At 46.3% G+C, this 19,374-nt stretch overlaps 5 protein-coding genes across 5 annotated transcripts; 1 reads left to right on the top strand and 4 right to left on the bottom strand.

Annotated features, from left to right (window-relative positions):
• Positions 1–96: 96 nt before the first annotated feature.
• Positions 97–3,126, bottom strand: F4822DRAFT_18671 (peptidase S28). The gene is made up of 9 exons (XM_051453491.1): positions 2,188–3,126; positions 2,025–2,132; positions 1,495–1,967; positions 1,239–1,420; positions 1,054–1,138; positions 917–997; positions 783–857; positions 561–689; positions 97–501 (listed from the first exon to the last, which is right to left on the bottom strand). Exons 1-9 carry the CDS (start codon positions 2,411–2,413, stop codon positions 268–270), a joined length of 1,593 nt encoding a protein of 530 aa, XP_051319391.1. The 5' UTR covers positions 2,414–3,126; the 3' UTR covers positions 97–267.
• Positions 3,127–4,726: 1,600 nt separating this feature from the next.
• On the bottom strand, positions 4,727–5,917 carry F4822DRAFT_18660 (uncharacterized protein). Its single transcript, XM_051453489.1, has 2 exons — positions 4,861–5,917; positions 4,727–4,796 (listed from the first exon to the last, which is right to left on the bottom strand). The coding sequence occupies exon 1, from the start codon at positions 5,444–5,446 to the stop codon at positions 4,895–4,897; it is 552 nt and encodes a 183-aa protein (XP_051319390.1). The 5' UTR covers positions 5,447–5,917; the 3' UTR covers positions 4,727–4,796; positions 4,861–4,894.
• Position 5,918: 1 nt separating this feature from the next.
• F4822DRAFT_18659 (uncharacterized protein) lies at positions 5,919–9,477 on the bottom strand. The gene is made up of 2 exons (XM_051453487.1): positions 6,638–9,477; positions 5,919–6,569 (listed from the first exon to the last, which is right to left on the bottom strand). The coding sequence occupies exons 1-2, from the start codon at positions 9,258–9,260 to the stop codon at positions 6,526–6,528; spliced, it is 2,667 nt and encodes an 888-aa protein (XP_051319389.1). The 5' UTR covers positions 9,261–9,477; the 3' UTR covers positions 5,919–6,525.
• Positions 9,478–14,050: 4,573 nt separating this feature from the next.
• Positions 14,051–16,523, bottom strand: F4822DRAFT_18630 (PP2C-domain-containing protein). Its single transcript, XM_051453484.1, has 2 exons — positions 14,782–16,523; positions 14,051–14,726 (listed from the first exon to the last, which is right to left on the bottom strand). The coding sequence occupies exons 1-2, from the start codon at positions 16,111–16,113 to the stop codon at positions 14,205–14,207; spliced, it is 1,854 nt and encodes a 617-aa protein (XP_051319388.1). The 5' UTR covers positions 16,114–16,523; the 3' UTR covers positions 14,051–14,204.
• A 1,206-nt stretch (positions 16,524–17,729) lies between these two features.
• F4822DRAFT_18572 (putative Fe-containing alcohol dehydrogenase) lies at positions 17,730–19,369 on the top strand. Its single transcript, XM_051453475.1, has 3 exons — positions 17,730–18,214; positions 18,278–18,764; positions 18,883–19,369. The coding sequence occupies exons 1-3, from the start codon at positions 17,873–17,875 to the stop codon at positions 19,269–19,271; spliced, it is 1,218 nt and encodes a 405-aa protein (XP_051319387.1). The 5' UTR covers positions 17,730–17,872; the 3' UTR covers positions 19,272–19,369.
• Positions 19,370–19,374: the final 5 nt, after the last annotated feature.

Genomic DNA, 19,374 nt, shown 5'->3' with positions numbered 1-19,374 from the left:
TTACGCATCAGATGGAGCTCATGAGGTCGATTAGCTTCAAGCCCCTTTTGCCATGCTCGTATTTCTCACATTCGGAGTCCTGAGAAGGTTCTCTTGGCCAATGTTCATTCTATACCTATAACCCAAATGGCGTCTGTATAGACTACTTTTTCTATCCGCTATTAGTTATACACATTAAGCGTAATATTCGCCGTCTCAGACGTCTATATCCAACCCATTAGATATAATCATTATCTCGAAGGCAGTGGCATAAATAAGCCTTTGCTATTAGATCCCCTTCGACTTCTTCCAGTCATCAAAAGTCTTAAGCCACTTCTTCACAGTTTTAATCTGCCATAAGTGCGCCTCGCGGATGAACTGAGGCTCAGCATCGACATCCAAGATACCATAGGAATCCCAGTGGTGACCTGCTCCGGTAATCAAGTACTCCGGGTGTAGGTCGGACGACACTGTTCGCGCTGGTGCGAAGTTGGAGTGATAGCATAGATCATTCCACACATCCTAGGGTATCCATTAGTATATCAGACAAATACGGGCGTTTTGTATTTGGGAATACGTACTTGATCACCATCGATGAATGCCAGCCTGTCGGCGCTGAAGTTGAATCCACCATAGTCATCGTAAACGCCTACGTTCGGGCTTGACGGGATCGCGTTGTAAATTCCTTCGGGGAAAGCCCAAGTGCACCACTGCAATAAAAAGTTAGTATTGCTTATTTTATTGAGTGAAATATCTTTAAGGGCTTGAGGAGACTCCCAGAAAAAGGACTCAGTGGTACATACCTGTTGCTCATAACTGGTATCTATGACACTAGACAATAGAGCTGGTCCCTCCTTTGGCCCTTCGATGTATGCGCCCTAAGATTATCATATGTTAACTCGTGCTGAAGTACGAAGCCACGCTACGGGGGTCTCACCTGTTCTATGCAGCTAGTGTACAGATATGAGCGTGTAGCAGTGTTCTCCACACTGGCCCAAGCCGTTTCGTTCTGGGTTCCCTGTAAAGAGAATGTCAGTCACTACTCGCGTTAAACAATTTGCCCCAGTTACTCACCCAACAGTCGTTGCTGTTGTAGTCCCCAAAAGGGCACAGGGGAAGAGTGTACGTCTTGATGTAGTTGGCGTAACCACCAAGACCGCTATAGGGAAAACTAGAGTCAGCCAAGAACTCAATATGAGAGACAATCAATAGACACTATAGTCTCCTCGAAGAGCCACTCAAGTGAAGGTAAAACTTACACCCAAGGCTCTCCATTGGTGTAATCTGCCAACGTCCAGTCTACATGAGAGATCTCCGCCGGGGCGTCGATGTCAGAGACATTTCCGCAGAAGTAGAAGAAATCTCTGGATCCGTAAGTAGAGTTCCAGTTCAGTTCTTGCCAAGTATTCGAGTGATAGAATCCTGGGTTTCCGATAGGATCCTATACATCTAATTAGTCACAGACCAAGGAAAAGCCATACCTACCGAAAACAGGCGTCGGGATGCAAAACGTACCGCAATGGCTGCTGCAAAATCGCGGTTATCTGTTAGCACCTCAAGTCCGAACAGAGCCTTGAACTTGTTGATCGCTTTGGTATTGTTGCTAGCGATGAGCGAATCGAATTTCTCGATAATCCCATTGATTCGAGTGACACAGTCCTGAGGTGCGTATTTCTGAATCGGGTTATACCACTCGGGGTAGCCCACATTCACCTTGATCGGGGCCGAAGCAGCAATGCCTCCATAGAGGACGTCTCCATGCACCTTGATGGTCAAAGCTGTCTGAAGTCCCGCCAAGCTACCACCATACACGATCCACGGGGTGCTGGGGGCGGTCAGGTTACCAGGGACTCCAGGAAATACGGCATTTTGAGCGAAGTTGGCGTTGTCAGCTATTGTTTGGTTTGTTGTGAGAAACAATAGCTCATCTGTGGTGCTGGTGTTGAAAGGGTATGATTCTCCATAGTAACGGTTCTCAAGAATAACACCTTCAAGTTAAATCAGTGCTTGTCCTTTTCTTGTTCTCTTATCTTTATGTTGCATACCTAAGCCATTGGTAGCTTCCATCAAAATCTGGATGATACCGGTTTGTAAGTTAGAGAACCTGCTAGGTCCGCTCGTCTCTCCAGATATGTAAAGATACACGGGACCACCTATAAAAGCGTTAGTATTGCTACATCAAGAGTGCGAATTATATAGGATATTAACCTGGCTTGTAATACGAACTATCGAAATAGTATCGTTGCTTAAAGGTGCCATGGCTTAGATCGGACTTGGTGAACTGCTCCGAGTTAAGAAAATGGTTAATTTTCTGGTCGAAATAGTGGACATCGTAATCGAGCTGATCTCGAGGCGTATCTCGCCTTATTTGTAATGCCTTGGCATCCTGCGAGAGGAGAGCCAAGAGGCCAATTGACAACCAACGCAGCTTCATGTTGTCTGTGGAACAAACTGATACCGATCAGAGCACCGATAAACAGAAAGTAGGAAATAATTGTTGGCAATCACGCATCATGAAGAACAAAAAGTGATTGGGAAACCCGACTATCGGGTGCTGATGCAATCACCAGGCATAAAGAGAACATCAGCTCGGGTATGTCAAGGATGTCATTGGAATAAGCATTGCGCGCCTGGTTCTAATCAAACTACTTGCTGAATAGGGTAATAAACTTGTCGAAAAAGCAAGCCGACGGTTGGATAGGAAGGTGATGTACTGTAGCATTGCATGCTGACTAGATGCAATCTCGCTTTGTTATTGGGGGGGTTTGCTAGGGCAATACGAACAAGCTCCATCGAAATAAGATGCGGTCAGCTTCGAGGTACTGTGTCTGTGTGTCTACCTAACATTTCTACCTGTATCACGTAATCCTCATATTTCGCCGCGGCTTTTTTTCTTTTTGCGAGCAGCGGGGTTGTGGCGTCATACGCAATCCTCAGCTTCCGGGGAGAGCCGCATCTGGGAATACTACTCTATTTAGGTACTTGCTTAAGTAGCTGAGCATTGTGAATTCGGAGCCTCGCGATGGAGTACGGAGTATCTATTAGAAATGGTGGCGTCGGTTAAGAGGGGTATTGTGGATTGTGCTAAAAGCTCTCCCCATTTTGCTTCTTCTATACTTCTAGGGTGGGTGTCGAGACAGTTCGGTTGAAGACGTCTCGAATAGAGACGGAGCTACTATCTAAAAGAGAGTCAAGATTATCTATCTACTAATCACCGTGCAAGAGCTCAAAGCTAAGGTGTTTAGAGGATACCCAACCTGCCTTAACCAATGAGGTTCAATGAATTGGTTGTGTAACCATCTCTTGGTTAAGGATATATTTAGACGGAGAGACAAAGACGTGAGTTAGTTTACTTGAAAGACTATATCTATGTCTATTAGAGTTGGATATACTACTCATTTCCTATATATTTCTATTTATTCGCTTATGTACCCTCTATGTAGCGACGTCATCTACACGTATTTGTTCAACCAGGATTTTACGAGGGGCTTGTGTAACACCCTCGATGATGTACCCCGCAGACTATGACCTGAGTAAGATTCGATAGGATCTACTGAGGCTGGTCCCTGAGCCCTCGGCTCTAAAGTGACGAGTGGTGTTACGTGGCATTCATAGAAGAGCACTTTTTTCACTTGCCTTGCCACGTTGTAAATAGGACATGCAAATAACTTGAAGCCACGGAATGGAAGTCGTATATATTATGCATGCTTATCAATCCGCTTCATGACGGTGTCTATTAGGTTCATGTAATTAGGCAGGCTATTATATGAGAATTGGCAATAGAAAAAGTGAAGAATGGGGGATACCCAATAGGCCTAACGAGAATTGAACCAAAACCTTTATTCAACACTTAACCAATATCAAGCCAACTCTGATACAACCCATACCAAGTATGACCAAGGTAAACATTTTCCCAAGAACGAAAGTCCCTTCCACAGATGAGGCCGTAGACGAGCAACTCCGATACAACGTCCTCGTACGAACCAACTCGCCAGTTCCTGAAGCTGACGTGATTGTTTCCACAACCGCCGTAAAGTTATTGCTCTGAGTGATCGCATCTTGTTAGAGAACTACGCATTGAGCGCTACAAGATACGAAGTTGATCCCAGATCGGCTCTGATTGTCGAAGTCAATACTATGGTTGGGGCATAGGGTATCTTCGCGTCCTCATAGGCATCCGCCTTCATTCGGCCAATGCCATGATAAACCGGACCCCCAACAAGTCTCCTGAGACGTGAGACTGGACGCAAAGCTGACTAGCTCGAGAAACAATTCTTTTTAGGGTTCAACTTGGAAACTCGTAGCAGTCGAGTCAAAGATATCTAGTACTGGCTCATCTCATCTAGATAATCCAGAAATGGATGAGCTCATGAGACTCATATGTGGTGAATTGACGGGGAAGGGGGAAACCATCTCGGGGGTTTGATGTGCCCCCACCTCTTTCACTCTCCAGATATAACTTCTTAATCCTGCGCTTTTTCATGCACAGACATAACGACAAGGAGTTGAGGGGGCGAAACTGGCGGTTTGTTTCCTGTAGATGCCTTCGTAAAATGGCAGTCAAACAGGACCGTGGCCGGAAGTACCTTTTGCGTTTGAGATTAGGCTATAGCCCATCTGTATGTGCAAACACTATCTAATGAATTATGACGCTCGTCTATTCCTATAGTGTTGTTCTTTGTGTTAGATAGGGTGTAGATGGCCCAGGGATACAAGTAAAGCTATACAGGCAAAGAAGGATGGAAGCATCGTACCTAAGGACGATTGGTGTCACGCCAAAGACAGGTCGTATGTTGCATGTGTGGTCGAGGAGTCATCTGTATCACTTGTTACTCAACGAAGTCCAACAGCAGCCAAAAGAGAATATCACTAGTCACTCACCATAGGGATAAAGTAATCACGGGAAAAGGCTGTTTTACTCATTAGATCTTATCTTTTCTATGAGACTCTCGAGGCCTTTTCCAAGGCTCGGGTTAGGATCATCTTCGAAGACAATTTCGAGATCATCATCATCTGTGTCGGGATCGTCCGTATCTTGGCCCTCGTCCGCGTCCTCGTCCTCGTCCTCGTCCTTGTAGTCATCATCATAGTCGTCACCTTCGTCCTCGGTGTCCTCATCTTCACTACTGTCGCCCCTGTCGCTCTCGTCCTCTTCGTCTGCAGGCCCTCTAACTTGAGAATTCCGTAGGTTCCTGAAAAACTCGAGTAGCTCTGCAGCTTTGCGTGTCTGGACATCAGCTACGTACTCCTTGCGCGATCTAGCGCTAGGGAAGTAGTGAAAGCCCGTCTCGGCATCGCTGGCGAGCTTCGCGTCGTTGAATGTGACAGTCAGGGCGCGGCATCGGTGTCTGTCTTCCGTGCACGACACCATTTCGCTGCTATCGTCTCCTATTCGATTTCGGAGAATGCTCTTAAGATGTGTGATATTTGGGCGGTTCATGCCCTCCTGTGTGTTGTGATTCGGCATAATGATTTGTGTGGGGATGAGATTGGTGTAGAGTGAATTGATTTGGATGGAATTATTTACGAGGTATTAAATAGAGCGATTGGGTAGGCAATTATGGTGATGAGTGTTGTGTAGTGTGTATTGTCAAGGAATGTTCGGCTGTCATGGAATTGGGCCTCGAGTGAGGTACTTATCCAATTGGGCATCAGAAAGATACGATCTGCTACGTTGGCAAACGAATTGATTGTTCATTGGGAAAAGTTGAGATTGGGGAATAAAGGATTGTTTTATATAATTTCTTATGAAGTTTATTGTTGAGTGAGTTCAATAGACAATGAATTATGGTTTGTCTTGTTTATGGTTGAGTTTCCAATAAAGGCTACCCCGGCTCAGTCGGGGAAGTCACGATAACACATTGTGGCGCCATTGTCAGAAAACCTTAGGAAGTTGACTCAACTTTGACGAACTTTGGCTAATTAGAAGAAAACCTTCACAAGTTTAGGTTACGGCAGGTACACTTCATTAGTTATTTTATTTATGTATTTATTCTTAACATTAACAAATACACATTGTGATGCTTATTGACGCACGCCAATACTGTGTGTGCTATGTACACCATACATAATACTAAACAACCCTTGTTTGTTTTACAGTCTCTGGCCCGTCATTCTCCACGAACCTCCCCTTTTTTCAAGAGTAAGCATCAACAACACCTTTCCCACCAGTGGCGAGATGCAAGAAAACACGACAGCCTTCCTCCTCAATATATCTCCCAATAGCTGGTATCATTTTCTCACACCGCGAGAAAAGAAATCTTCAAAGTACAAAAAAATTGAAGAGCAAGGTTACTAAACAACGGTATGTCCTCCTAGGACGTATAAATTTTTGTCGAATGTGGAAACATGTATGGCAATTACTGCCGGAATGAAACGGCGGTCGTCGTCAGACTGTACGAATCCAGGTACACAAAAGGAAAATAGTGAATGCGTTTTACTGGCACAATGTTGTAAAGAGGCTTGGGTATCTGTCGTAATCAAGGAAAAGTTTTAGGGGAGGTTTGAAAGAAGGTGAATTGCAGTCGTAGTAGAGATCTCGAAAGCTTATTGTCCGAAGGAGCTGTGGCTTCGGTGTGCATCTTGTAGAGCTGCGGATGGATGTTAGTGCATGATTCAACGTATAACAGGAAAAAGTCGCGAATTTCGTAGAACTTACCATGTAATATACTCATTTGACCGGCTCGGTCTTCGCAGGCAATCTGCAGGCAAGAGCCTTCTAGTAGATCTAAGACGACGCTGTTGGGCAGCTCTTGAATTTCAACGTCAGGGATATAAGGTAAGCGGAAGTCGCTTAGGTGGTAGCGCTTAACGCCTGCGCCAGCCTTATCTTTAACGCTTGTTGAGACACCTTGGACGGCGCTCAAGAAAAGGAATCCTTGTGTATCTAGGCACATGCTGCGGCGCTTCCACAGTAAATTGTCCGGGAACTGCACATTGACATCTCCCATATATGCCACAACAGCGGGCTGGGAAAGAGAGACATCGGTCATTGACGCGGCAGCAAGCTGGTCGGCATCTTCTTCGGCAACGGTCGGAGAGATGCTAGGACTAGCAGCTTTGCGGTTCCCGCTAAGCGAGTTCGAGAGGCGTCTGATAAAGCGAGACGCTCGCTTCTTAGACTTCTTGTCGCTCGAGTTCTTATCATCGTCCCCAGAACCACTATCACTGAAGACGGCGGGTGAAGCGAGCGACGAATTGTCTCGGTCACGAGTAAATGATGAGCGGCGGCTTGAAATTGACAGGCGTCGCGCGATACCACCGGCATTTTGGTGAGTAGAGGGTGGCCTATTAGGAGACTTAGCTCCGTTAGGTGACATGATTGTCAGATTATCAGTTGATTTGCTTGCAATTGATGCCCGGCGATCCTTGATGAAATCCTTAACAATACTCAAGGATGACCGTCTACGCGCCTTCTCGCCATCATCTGATATACTCTTTCTATCGCGTCTCTCTTGTATTGTCTCCTTTGATGCTTTGATGGGCTCGGGCCCAGGCACTGGCTGAGATGCTTCTGTTCTTTGTAGATCAACCACTAATGGCGATTGCTTCAATTCAAGCTGAGGGTAATCGCCGACGTTCGCGTTCGCATCGGGTTTCCTCGGTAGGCTTTGACTCGGATCGCGAATTATCCTCGCAGTAACTTGTATTGATTCTGGGCGCCCTCGGTGTAGGGTCTGGGATTGGCTTTCGAACATGCTTAGTCGGCTAGCTACCGACAAAGACCTTTCGCGCCTTTCGCGACCGCTGCCATTTGGAGTTTCGGGAGTAACTTCTCTCGACTGTTCGGGTGTAGTGGGTGTATGCCCAGCTAAAGTACTTGCACGATCTACTATCGAAGGAGATCTTGAAGGATCCCTTACGCTCTGCTTTCGAACACTAAAGAAAGTTGAAGAGGGAGTCGCAGTTTTAGGACGAAGATCCTCGGTACTAGTGCTACCCGAAAGCTTTTCCAAGGCTTTTATCCTTTGTGAAATGCTCGATCCGAGATTACTCTTCTTAGCTTGCAGGCCGGCATTTGATGACTGTCGAGTAATTGTGTGTAGGTAGGCCGCGCCACCTGCGGATACACTTCTAGCACTACTTTGTGATACATCGCCAGGTACTAGGAGCGGCCCACGCATTGGGTTCGAGACTGTACGAGATAATTGTGCAGCTGGTTTGAGGGGACTGGAGTTGGGGAAGACAGGCGTAATAGGTGACTTCGAAACAAGCATAGGTTTGGCCTCCTGTAACGTCGCTGATTGTAGCTCATCCATTAGGTCATCGTCAAGGAGAGGGTCGGAAACCTCAGAGAGAGGAGTGGTCTTTGTCAGATCGGTTCGAATGGGTCCGACGACGGTCTTGCGCTTGGCGTGTTTCTGAGTAGACAGCCCAATGTTCGGGTCCGATTTGGGAGAGTATTCGGCTCTTATTTGCTGGTGGTCTTCTTCCAGTAACGTAGAGGAAGTGTCTGGTAGAGGAGGAATGGGCCCGATAGGGATAGTAATGTCGGGTACGGAGAATTTCGACCTTAGGCTAGGAGTTGTCGGCGATGTTGTTGGTGACCTTGTCGAAGTAGGTGTCTTCGGTTCGTTGGAAGAGAACTTTGAAACGGGTAGCCCCCAAGGCGACTTAATTGGATTCTCTTCACTCGCAGGGTGAGTCTGCGAGATAAAGTCGGTTGAATCATCTATCTCTATAGATTCTCGGATCGCAGATTCTGTTGTTTGTGTAGAGTGGATAGGTTCTGGAATGTTGGAAGATTCCTCAATGTCTTTGATATTTGTTGTATCTGAGACAAGGGTGATCTGCGTCTCAGCCTGTGACCCTTCATCCACTGCTGTCTCCACAGCGCTAATTGGTAGACCCTCATTCCCTAGAAAACTTTTGGATTCCTCTTTATGACCCATTCGTTCAGACTCTTGAGTCGTTTCTTTTGCTTCTAGGACAGTTTCGTCTGTCGATTCGGACAAAGAAGATGCTTTTGTAGATGCCCCTATCTCCGACAATGTTGCGGCTGTGGGTGAATTTGGATGCGAGTCTGATGTGTCTTCCGTGTTGATCGTCATTGGTGTGGGCGGGTCGATCGCAATGCCAGAATCTGCATGTGATATGGTTCGGTGGCTGACATTATCGCTAATGTGTAAAGAATCTTTGGGTTCGGTATGGGTCTCCTCCTTTTCTTCATTTGTGGGTGCTTTATCTAAAGCTGAGGTCTGTTCCAGAGCTGTGGAATTCTGCATCTTTTTCTTTTCCCTCAGCTTCATCGCCTTCATAAGGCGGGCCTTTTCAGGTGTCATTTTTACTTCTTTGGTTGATAATGGAGCTAAGGGCTGTGTGGTAGATTTTATAGATGCCCCAGAGCTTGTCGCGGGTCGCGGTGGAAGCTGAAGATTCGTGTCTTTAGGAACTTCCGGGATTGGGATAGATTTTGTCACAGTGGTGTCAACAGTCTCTGGCGCAGTTTCTTGGGCTTTCTCGATCTGACTCAGATCTTGAGAATGTCTTTTCTTGTTTCCTTTGGAGAAAAACTTGAAACCTGCTGGCAAAGCCGCTGTGGGACGAAAGTTTCCAGCCGTTGATGGTCTCTTGTTTACATCTAAGGATGGTCGGGGCCCAAGTTTTACTTTGGGTTTGCCATAAGTGTATGTTGAATAGCTGTATAAATCGGGTCTTGTGGATTGGGATGATAGACGAGGGGCGGATTCTGATTTGCTAGGCGAAACGGGTCTGTTTACTCCAGTGAATTCGGGAACATTGGTTGTCGAGGCAAAGTTCGCGTCTTGAGCGGCACCAATTTGTTGACGGTCGAAAACCGCGGGCTGTTCTGAGGACGTTGGGCGAACGGGTAACGAATATACAGATGATGCACGATTTCCCTCCTCTTTGACTGTCGATTGCCTTTTTCTTTCTCTTTCCTCCTCCTCTTCTTCCTCTGCAATTTCATTCAATCGCCGTCGGCGCAAGGAACTCGAAGATGATGAAGCTGAGCCGGAGGCGGCATGCAGTGAGCAGGCCGCAGAAAGTTTACTGTCCTTTAGATCTTTGGCTACCGAAATCTCAAAAGTCGTATCGTAAGGCGAAAATCGTTCACAGACCGCATTAAAATGCACCGCTGCGCGAACTGTATATGGTAAAATGGGTATCAAATTAGCAAGTTTCCCTTGTTTTGTCTTATATCTCACGGTCCAGTGATCTTCATCCAATCCCACACATAAAATATTACCAAGGATATGGGGTAGCTTCTTACCTTGAATAAGCCTAGAGCAATCATCGGGTTGGTATTTCAATATAACGCTTCTTCGTCTGTATCTTAATAAGCCATACAGGGGCGATGGTTCCTCATATTTTGCGATTGCACCTCGGACATCGACGATACCGCCATTCCCACGTTCATACAATTCGACCTCATCACGGTTGGTATACTTGAGAAGAAACCTATTCGCAATTACGTTTAAGTTAGTGGCGCAAACAGAGGTAACCCAGCAAAGAGGGACACTATAATTGAGTATAGCGTTGTCGCAATTGATGTATATAGGAACAAAATTTACTCAAGGGTGGGAAAAAAGAAAGAAATTCTCGTACCATCCTCCTGGCTCGATAACAGCGACTTCGTAGGCCTCTTTAACCTTCGCATCGTCCAGCCCATTCAACGACATATCTACTGGAGAAATGTCGTCCTCGGCGACGGCTGACCGAGCAAGATCTGGAAGGTTGCGCTAGAAAAAATCGGATTTCGCAAGATTCGTATACGTCGAGAAAGATCTTGCCGGCTTACAGCGCCCTTATTGGTAGTTTAGATATCGGAAGGATCAGAATGGTGGTCCAGAACCAGAGCCAATTCAAGGGACCGGCAATCTGGTTCGACATTGAGACATCACCACCATTCGCAGTCTATGAATGGTTTACAGAATATCGATTAGAATTGTTGATGCCGAAAACGATTTCGCATAGCTAGCACGACACACGACACACTGGATGAAGGAGAGTTGAATCGGTTGAAACGAAAAAGGCGGGATAACAGTATGGGGTTCGACCAGGGGGCGGGAAATTTCGATAGGGGTTGAAAGGATAATAATACCGTACTAACCTAACTACACGCTAGTAGGTATGTCGAGAGATTCAGGGATCAGGGGGTGAGCGGCCCAGAAGCCCGAGCGTTAGAAGATGAATATACACTTTAGGTAGGACAAGAGACACAGAAAAGTAATGAGTGAGCAGCTTATAACACACGAGATGGTCAAGCAAGAAATGAATTATATTAAAAAGAGTGACGGTAAAAGTGAAAAGCAAAATCGGAAAAGATAACCCTACTTTCCGTAGTTTATGAGTGAGTGATATACGAAGTATACACCAACAAGGGGGGTTGACGAGAATCGAAAAACAAGACGAAATATGGGATAGGTGTTGCAGGTTTAGAAAAGGATCGAGTGAGAGGAAATGTTGTAGTGGTAAGGTTAAAGGCAAACTAATGATGATTGGTGGTCGGGGAAAGAAAATAGGGGATACCTATCGGAATTATGCACCTATCTCAGGTGTTAGGTACCTGAATATGTACCTACATATGTACCTACAAGTAGGCATCTGGGCACCCTAGCAGGAGATTAGCCCATCCAAAGTAGGTGCTATATGGTAGAGGCTATTAGGAACTTTCAAATAAGGATACCTTATTACGGTACTTGCAACCTCCTTTACAGAAGTCGGATAGTACACTTTCTTAACGCACCTTACTATTTTCAGTCCATTCCAATTGAAGGTCGAACGTTTTCTAAGCTTTCCCGTATTTGGAGTTAGGGTAAAGCTAGAATAGGATTGCCTTGGATGGATTCATTAATGATCCTTGTTGTAGGAAGCATTTAAGTTTTTAGGTACATAACAATTGGGCAAACAAAATTGACGAACAACGGAAGAGGCACCAAATCACCAAATCACCAAATCTCTTCAGCACCTTGCATTAGCGGGATTCTAGTTGTAGGTTTCAACTGAGCAACGGAACTGGACATCTTCACTGCAGCCCGCCGCTAAGGGGGCCCCGCACTGGAGCGCATAGGCCATGCACTGGAACCTTGAAGCTGTACGTAAGTAATGTGTAGCCAATCTACTCTTACCATTAAATGAAAAATACAGTCTATGGACGGGATGCGCATACTGTCATTCAGGGGTAAGATTTCGAACCTTTCCTCTATTGGTCTTCCTTCTCAAGCCTTCCAAGTGATGGTAATTTATCGTTCCGTTTTCCTACATCCGTCAGCCAGCCAACAAAAGATAACCAAGTCCGTAGAAGGACATCCAGAATACTATTCCAAATGTATACTATGGCAGGAGGGTAACATCGTCGCGACTCGGAACAACCCGCGCTGTCGTACATCATCATCATATGGCTTCGTCTCGATAGATGAAATGTCTTGCATATTATATTCGATTCGGATAGTCGGATAGTCAGAGACTCTCGTGTCTGTCTGCAAGTCATCGATATCGGTCGACATGAACCACAGCCTTACACGTCGAGTTCCTGTTTAAAAGCAAGCTTGTCCATAGAAGTATTAGGCAGTTCAAATTCTTCTTCATCCTCTGAGACAACGGCTCTCTTTACGTAGTAGACCAGTGAACCCGTTCGCAATATAATTGGCGAACCCTCCTCCTGCATATAGCATATGCAGGCCCGGCACGTAGATTGCAACCCTTCCATGTGCACTAGGAATTCCGGTAGTCAAAATCGCCCGTAAAATATGACGATAAATAAATTCTTCTACAAAAAATGATTGAACCTGAAAAACCAGGCTTGTACCTTCCAGCCTGCTTGTACCCGGGATCGCGATGCTGCAAGATCGGCAATCCATACCACCGACATAAGTGTAACTTCGTCGGCATGCAGTCGTAACGTCATGTCTCTCCTACACGAAAAGACATCGACGGAATTCGTAAGACATGGATTCTCTTATAAGTTAGTCCTCAATAACTTCAAAAGCTTCCAACCTCTGACCTTTGGCCTGCATCTTCCTTCGCGATCAGAACTGGCAGGTCAACACACATTTGCCAAGTTAGCTCTACGTAGTAGGATTTCAGAGCGCATCCAATTGTGCATCTGTGTCAAAGCGTCACATAGCTATACCAAACCCAGCAATATTTGGCCGTCCATAGTGGCGTAGAAGCGGAACGACAAGGATGGGGGTTGGGTCAACGGAAATCTACGCACAGAAAGGATACTGACGTTATTTACCAGGGGGGTGGGTTTAACAAGGCTTTTATAGGTATTACCATCAAGGTAATACCTTACCTAGGTATATAATAGTTCGATACATCACGACATACATGTATGTTCTATCTTTACGGGCATGATGTAAGAACCTTACATGAACCGTAAATTTCTGTCGAGATACAGACATGTGATTCGAATAGCTTTAAAGTGATCATAGAAACAATATATATCTTCCCATCTTCTTGATCCTATCGACCTCGATCATCTTGTTTCCTTGGGTTTCGATATCCGATGTATCACACTCCGTGCCGACGCCCAGTCATAAAATAAGCCACGGACTAATCGCCCTACCTAAAAAAGCGCAATCTACATGTACAGTCATCACCCGAGACATCAATTAACAAGAGCAAGCCCAATGCCAGAATGCACCCATCAGCATAACAGGGAAATAGCTAGGAGGTCAGTAACAAAGAAATATCAAAATTTTAATAGGAGTACGGAAGGAACACAGACGGCCTGCCTCTAAGACTAGTTGTATCTTGACCGTTTTCACTGAATTTCCTTTTATTGTATTCTTTCATGTACGTCGTAAGATTGATTTTTCGTTTCATATCGCCTAGAAAATTCATTTGCATGTTGTACTTGCTAGCCTGGTACCGTACACCAACCACCCCCCATAAGGCAATGCAACGCGCACCAAGTATCCCCGGCGAGCTTTGCGGCTCATCCCCCACCATAGCCTGTCATGATTGGGATTCCGTCTACTCCTTAGATTGTTTCTCATACAAGAACCCGACCCGACCATAGCCATGACCTCACTGCCGTCTCAACCGACAACATTGCCACTGTGTATTCCCTCGCTTCACCTCCGATATCGTACATCACGCTAGAGACGTAAAGCGTGATTACAATTTACCACCCTAATAACGAAAGTGCCAACGTATTGTGTGCGTAGAAATTGGTTAGTAGCTTCAGGAAGTGAGCTCGCGGTTGTTGGTAGGTATGGCGCAGCGATATACTAATTCCCCGATAAGAAAATCCGTGATCAGGATTTTGATGGAGGCTCGGCGGTGTTCGGAGACGTGGATTCCGGCGTAACAAGGCCACTCGGATTCGGTATGGCATCCGTGGTAACCTCTGGCGCATCGCTATCTTCCAAGGAAGGAGGCTCCTCTTCAACTGGGCCTTCGATGATAGTCGGTTTGAAGGTATCGCTACCGTCATCAATAGGTATAAGATCGTGACCGCGGCCGCTGTTACTAGCCGAAATGCCAATGGCTGGGGTGTCACCTTCAGCAATCTTCTGTTTAGTAGAGCTTACGATCCTGTCGGCTTCGCTGACTTTACCACTCGTACCAGTACTGTCCCCTTCCACGCCGATAGGGTTATCTTTGTTGTTGTGATGTTCTAGTAGGGCCGCCTTGTCAAATCGAACAATCATACATGACAAATTATCCGTACTAAAACGGGCCAAAGCATGGTCCACGAGCTTCTTAGAAGCTGTCGCGGGGTCTTGCTCGTCACGAATGAGGTCAACCGCATCTTGGTCGTTGCAAACATCCCAGAGCTTGGCATCTGTTAGCGATATTTCTATAAATAGGTTGGGTATTTTGAAAACTTACTCCATCGCAAGCGATGATGATAAACTCATCTACTTCGGGCTGGATGACAGTCTCGGTGGTGTACGGGTGTCCTGTCACGAGATCTTTCATGTACGTATCTCCAAGCGCTCGGGTAACAGCCAATACTCCATTGACTCGGTTATTGAGGATGAGACCTCCAGCATTTGCAATACGCTTTCCTTCGTTCTCATCACTACCCTTGTGGTCATATGAGAGACGCAATGCTTTACCAGCTCTACATAAAATGATCCTAGCGTCACCTACGTTTGCGGTGTAAAGTACCCGCTGCCGCACCGCAGTACCTTTCAGTCTTGCATGGGCTGATTCAACTATCGCATTGTTAGGACCATCGTTTTCAGGTCTAGCTTCTTTGGGTTTTGAAGCATCTGTTGCCTTGGAAGCAGCAGCAGCTGCTGGAGCGATAGCCTGGGAACCAGTTGCAGAGTTAGTACTAGGAACTCGATCTTCCCAGCGCAAGACGGCAATCGCCGCGGTACAGCCACTATTCTTAAGAGGCAGCTTCTCGAGTTGTTGATCAACATTGGTAAAGGTCTGGTCTAAAAGCTCGGGAATAGGGACATTAGGATTTCGCCTTATAATATCTTCAAGAATTAGATGCAACTTTTTGCCGCACCAATCCGCGGCGAAAGTACCAGCATGCCCGTCGAATATCGCGAAGTAACCGTTGTCGGTTTCAATCACGTCCTGTGAGCTAGACTCAGCTGGTGGGTCGGCATCCTCGGATGTAGATTTTTGGGATTTCAGGCTCTTGTTGCCCGAATCTGCGACGAGAAGGGGAGCTGGGGTATGTAAAAAGTTGTAGAGGAAGGCATGCGTATCTTCCATTGTTCGGCGACATTTTTTGTTCCTATCTTCCCAAACGCCAACACGGAAGGTGGATCGCGGGCCTGGAAGAGATTCGCCAGCTGAGTTGTTATGCTGGCCTTGAGGCACTGCAAGTGACTGATCTTGTTTTCCTAGCTTCTGTAGAGGTGTATGGTTGCTAACATCACTGTTCGATCGGCCAACTTGTGAAAAATTCAAACTGTTCTTGGCGCTGGCTATAAGACTGCTCGCTTTGCTTCCAACACCAGAACTTCTGCGCTTCTTCTCTGAATTGCCCGTATCCGGGTTTTGTCGCCCAGGAGGGCTACCATTTCCACTACGTTTCTCGCCGCTAGCAGCTTGATCGGGTGACTTCGTTGGGGTACCACCGGCCGAAGTAGAGTCGGGTTTTCGATCTGGTGATGGTGATTTCTTGTCTGTTTTTCCTGAATCGGCGACGGCGGGCTCAGATTTCGCCGCAGAGGAACTAGAACCGCCGCCAAACATTCTATTAAGCAGACCTCCCTGCGAAGAGAGACTGCGTCGCTTGTTTCCTGCCAGGTTTTCGAAGGTTGGGTTTCGTCGATGGCAGAAAGGGTGCTACTTGGTCAATATGAGAGGATGCGCCGAAGTTTTTAAGCGGATGCGGAGAGAGATGTAGATCCTCCCTTGTCTTTGAGATATCGATCGATTGAGGGGGCGGCGGATGAGATACAGAACAAAGCGTCTGTATAAAGTAGCGTCAAAGAAGTGGGCAGACGGGATGGTGAAGCAAGTACAAAGCTGTCGTCATATACAAAGTATTCAAACCGGAGTTCTTGGGACGAGGTGGGACGCTAAGAGAGGCTAGAGACCTAGGTTGGGTACTTTAGTCAGAATACAATAGTGTTGATGCTCATAGGAAATCCTGTGGTCGGGCGGATGTAGAGGGTTTAGCCGTAAAAAAGTACCAGAGCCAAAGGAAGATGGGAATGTCTAAGGACCACTAGAATTGGCAATGGTACAAATATAAAATAGGTACAGATAGAGATGGGGAGACCAAGAGGGTGACAGTAGGACAGCGAGAGGTGATTGGGCTGTCGCAAAACAAGCGCGGATGTGATTAGGTACGTCGAGTAAGGTAAGGTAGGATAGAAATAGATTAAGTAGGTAGGTAGAGGCGGGTACGGTGTTTGAGAAGGTGGTAAGGTGGTAGAGAGGACAACCAGCAAAGTTGTGTATGTTACTGTATTGTACTGTACTTGTCACTGAAGAGAGAATGGATGGGTGGATTATGTAGACGGATGAATGCTAGGAATACTGGGAATACGTAGGATTTCAGTCTTCACTAACCTGAACCAAGCGTGTATCTGGCATGTACATAAAATGCTGAGAGGGATATCACAGGATTTCCAAGGTTAGTCGCAAAATTTGAATAGCGACTTATGATGATTGCGTTGTGTTGTAAGGTTGGACTTGGCTGATAAATCGTGGGGTGTGATGTAACGGAATTAGAAGAACGAGGGGGGGAGAATCTACCTGCCCGACCCCTACCTGGAAATGCGCTAGGTCTGTTGGCCTGTGCATCTGACCCATATAATGGAAGCCGCGGCGACGCTTCGGAGCTACGATTTGGCAAGATCCGGGTCTAAATACAGGTAGGTGTACCCGACAACTTGCTAGTTACTACCACTACTACCATAAAAGTAGCACCTTCAACGCTTCTCCAATACTAAATAGCCTATCAGAATAAAGACGTACATGGTTACACAACGGATTACATATATATAGAATCAGAAATGGGTGCGCATCGTCTTCTCCAATCCATCGAATATGCTTATTCTTCTTTTGAATATACTATCGATGCAGGTAGGTATCTGTGTCTATATAGTCGGAATCCACTTCAAAATCTTACGATGACGACTCTCCTACCTCATACAGGCTCGTCACACTCTGACTTAAAGAAGACTATATTAAAAAAGAGGGATGCCATTGAATAACAAACACAAATGCCGAGGCACACTAACTCACCAAGTGGAATACATATGTACTTAGTATAACCGGAAGTGCGCTGTACGGCCAATATGGTATTGTCAGTAACCTGGGAATGAGAAATATCCGCATACTATATTAATAATACTCATACCAATGCTCTGATGTATATACTTTATAGTATTCTTTTAAAAGCCTGGCTACGTCCCTGGAAGTATACGAGAATCTGTTCACTTCACTACTATCTTGTTACTTTTGTTATACCCTGTACACGGAACATTTAGCACTGTCTAGCATGTCCGAGACATTTGGACCGGCTTTCGCGGGTCGGGACCGACCGCTTCTAAGCTACGGGTCGCCATTCGCCGATTCACTTCTTAAGCATGCGGATGATACTTTCCATGCGTCTAGGATTTATGTTATTTGCTCTAGGTCCCTAGCGAATAACACGGCATACTACGATGGGCTTAAACGGGCCTTGGGTAGTAAATTCGCTGGTGTCAGGATTGGCATGAAGCCCCATTCTCTTTGGTCCGAGATACTTGAAATTGTGGCCGGCACAAAGAATTGTGGTGCGGATTTGATCGTTACACTAGGCGCAGGGAGTCTCACAGATGCGGCCAAGATGGTATCATTTGTATGTATACGCCCAGCTACTAGCAGTATGGGCAAGGTCGATTTGTTGCTAAATACCTATAAGGCGCTGGCGAATGATGTGTCGACTCATGCTGAGCTGGACACCCTCTGTCCTACGAGCTCGCGGAAGCGTGACGGCATTGAGTCATCGAAGGTTCCGGTTGTTTGCATTCCTACGTCGCTATCGGGTGGCGAATACTCCCCATTTGCAGGCGCCACAAACGACGAAACAGGACAGAAATTCTCCTTTTCGGGAGCCTTGCAGGGACCCGCCTTGATCATCCTCGACCCGGAGCTCACTACGACAACCCCTGAGAAAGTTTGGCTGAGTACCGGCGTTAAGGCTGTAGATCATTGCGTGGAAACGCTTTGCTCTCTGAAGAGTGATGACGATGCAGACCGAGACGCTAAAAACGGGTTAGCTAAACTGATACCCGGTCTGATAAAAAGCAAACAAAACCCCAAGGATCTCGAGGCGAGGCTAGAATGCCAATTGGGGGCTCGAGATGCTATGAGCGCATCTAGTAGAGGTGTGCCATTAGGAGCGAGTCGTATGTGAATTACAAGCCTCTTTGACCCCCTCCTTTACCCCCACCTCTATGAGACATACTTCTACATACAAAATCTGAGATTATGGGAAAGAGTAGCCACTGACTCGATGCGTTGTAGACGGTATTGGTCATCAGCTAGGACCAGCGGGCGTAGGTCACGGCGAGACCAGCTGCATTCTTAACCCTGCTGTATGCAAATACAACTACAAGAAGGGCGCCAACGTTGAGCGACAAAACGCTATTATCAAGCTCCTCTGGGAAGACCCCAAAGCTCGGGAAATATTCAGCCAGAGGGGTTTAAAAAGAGAGATAGCTGATCTTGGTGACCTGATGGACGCTATCATCCGTACCCTTGATATGCCGCGGACGCTGAAAGAGTTTGGTATCGGAGAAGACAAGCTCGAAAACATTGCTGAACATAGTCTAAAGGACCGATGGGTTAAAAGCAACCCAGCCCCCCTAGATAAAGAGGGTGTGCTTGAGATACTGCGTATGGTACTCGGGTGATCTATGTTCATAATCTGCATTACTTATTCCAAGGCAAGATACTGTATCATAGTATTAGTAAAGCAAATAAACCCCCAAAGTTCCTCGCTCCATGCTCAGAATT

This window comes from Hypoxylon trugodes, assembly GCF_022578975.1.
Source record: "Hypoxylon trugodes strain CBS 135444 unplaced genomic scaffold F4822scaffold_1, whole genome shotgun sequence".
NCBI classification, from domain to species: domain Eukaryota; kingdom Fungi; phylum Ascomycota; class Sordariomycetes; order Xylariales; family Hypoxylaceae; genus Hypoxylon; species Hypoxylon trugodes.
The sequence above is the reverse complement of the archived record's forward strand: the minus strand, read 5'-3'. Positions and strand labels throughout refer to the sequence as shown.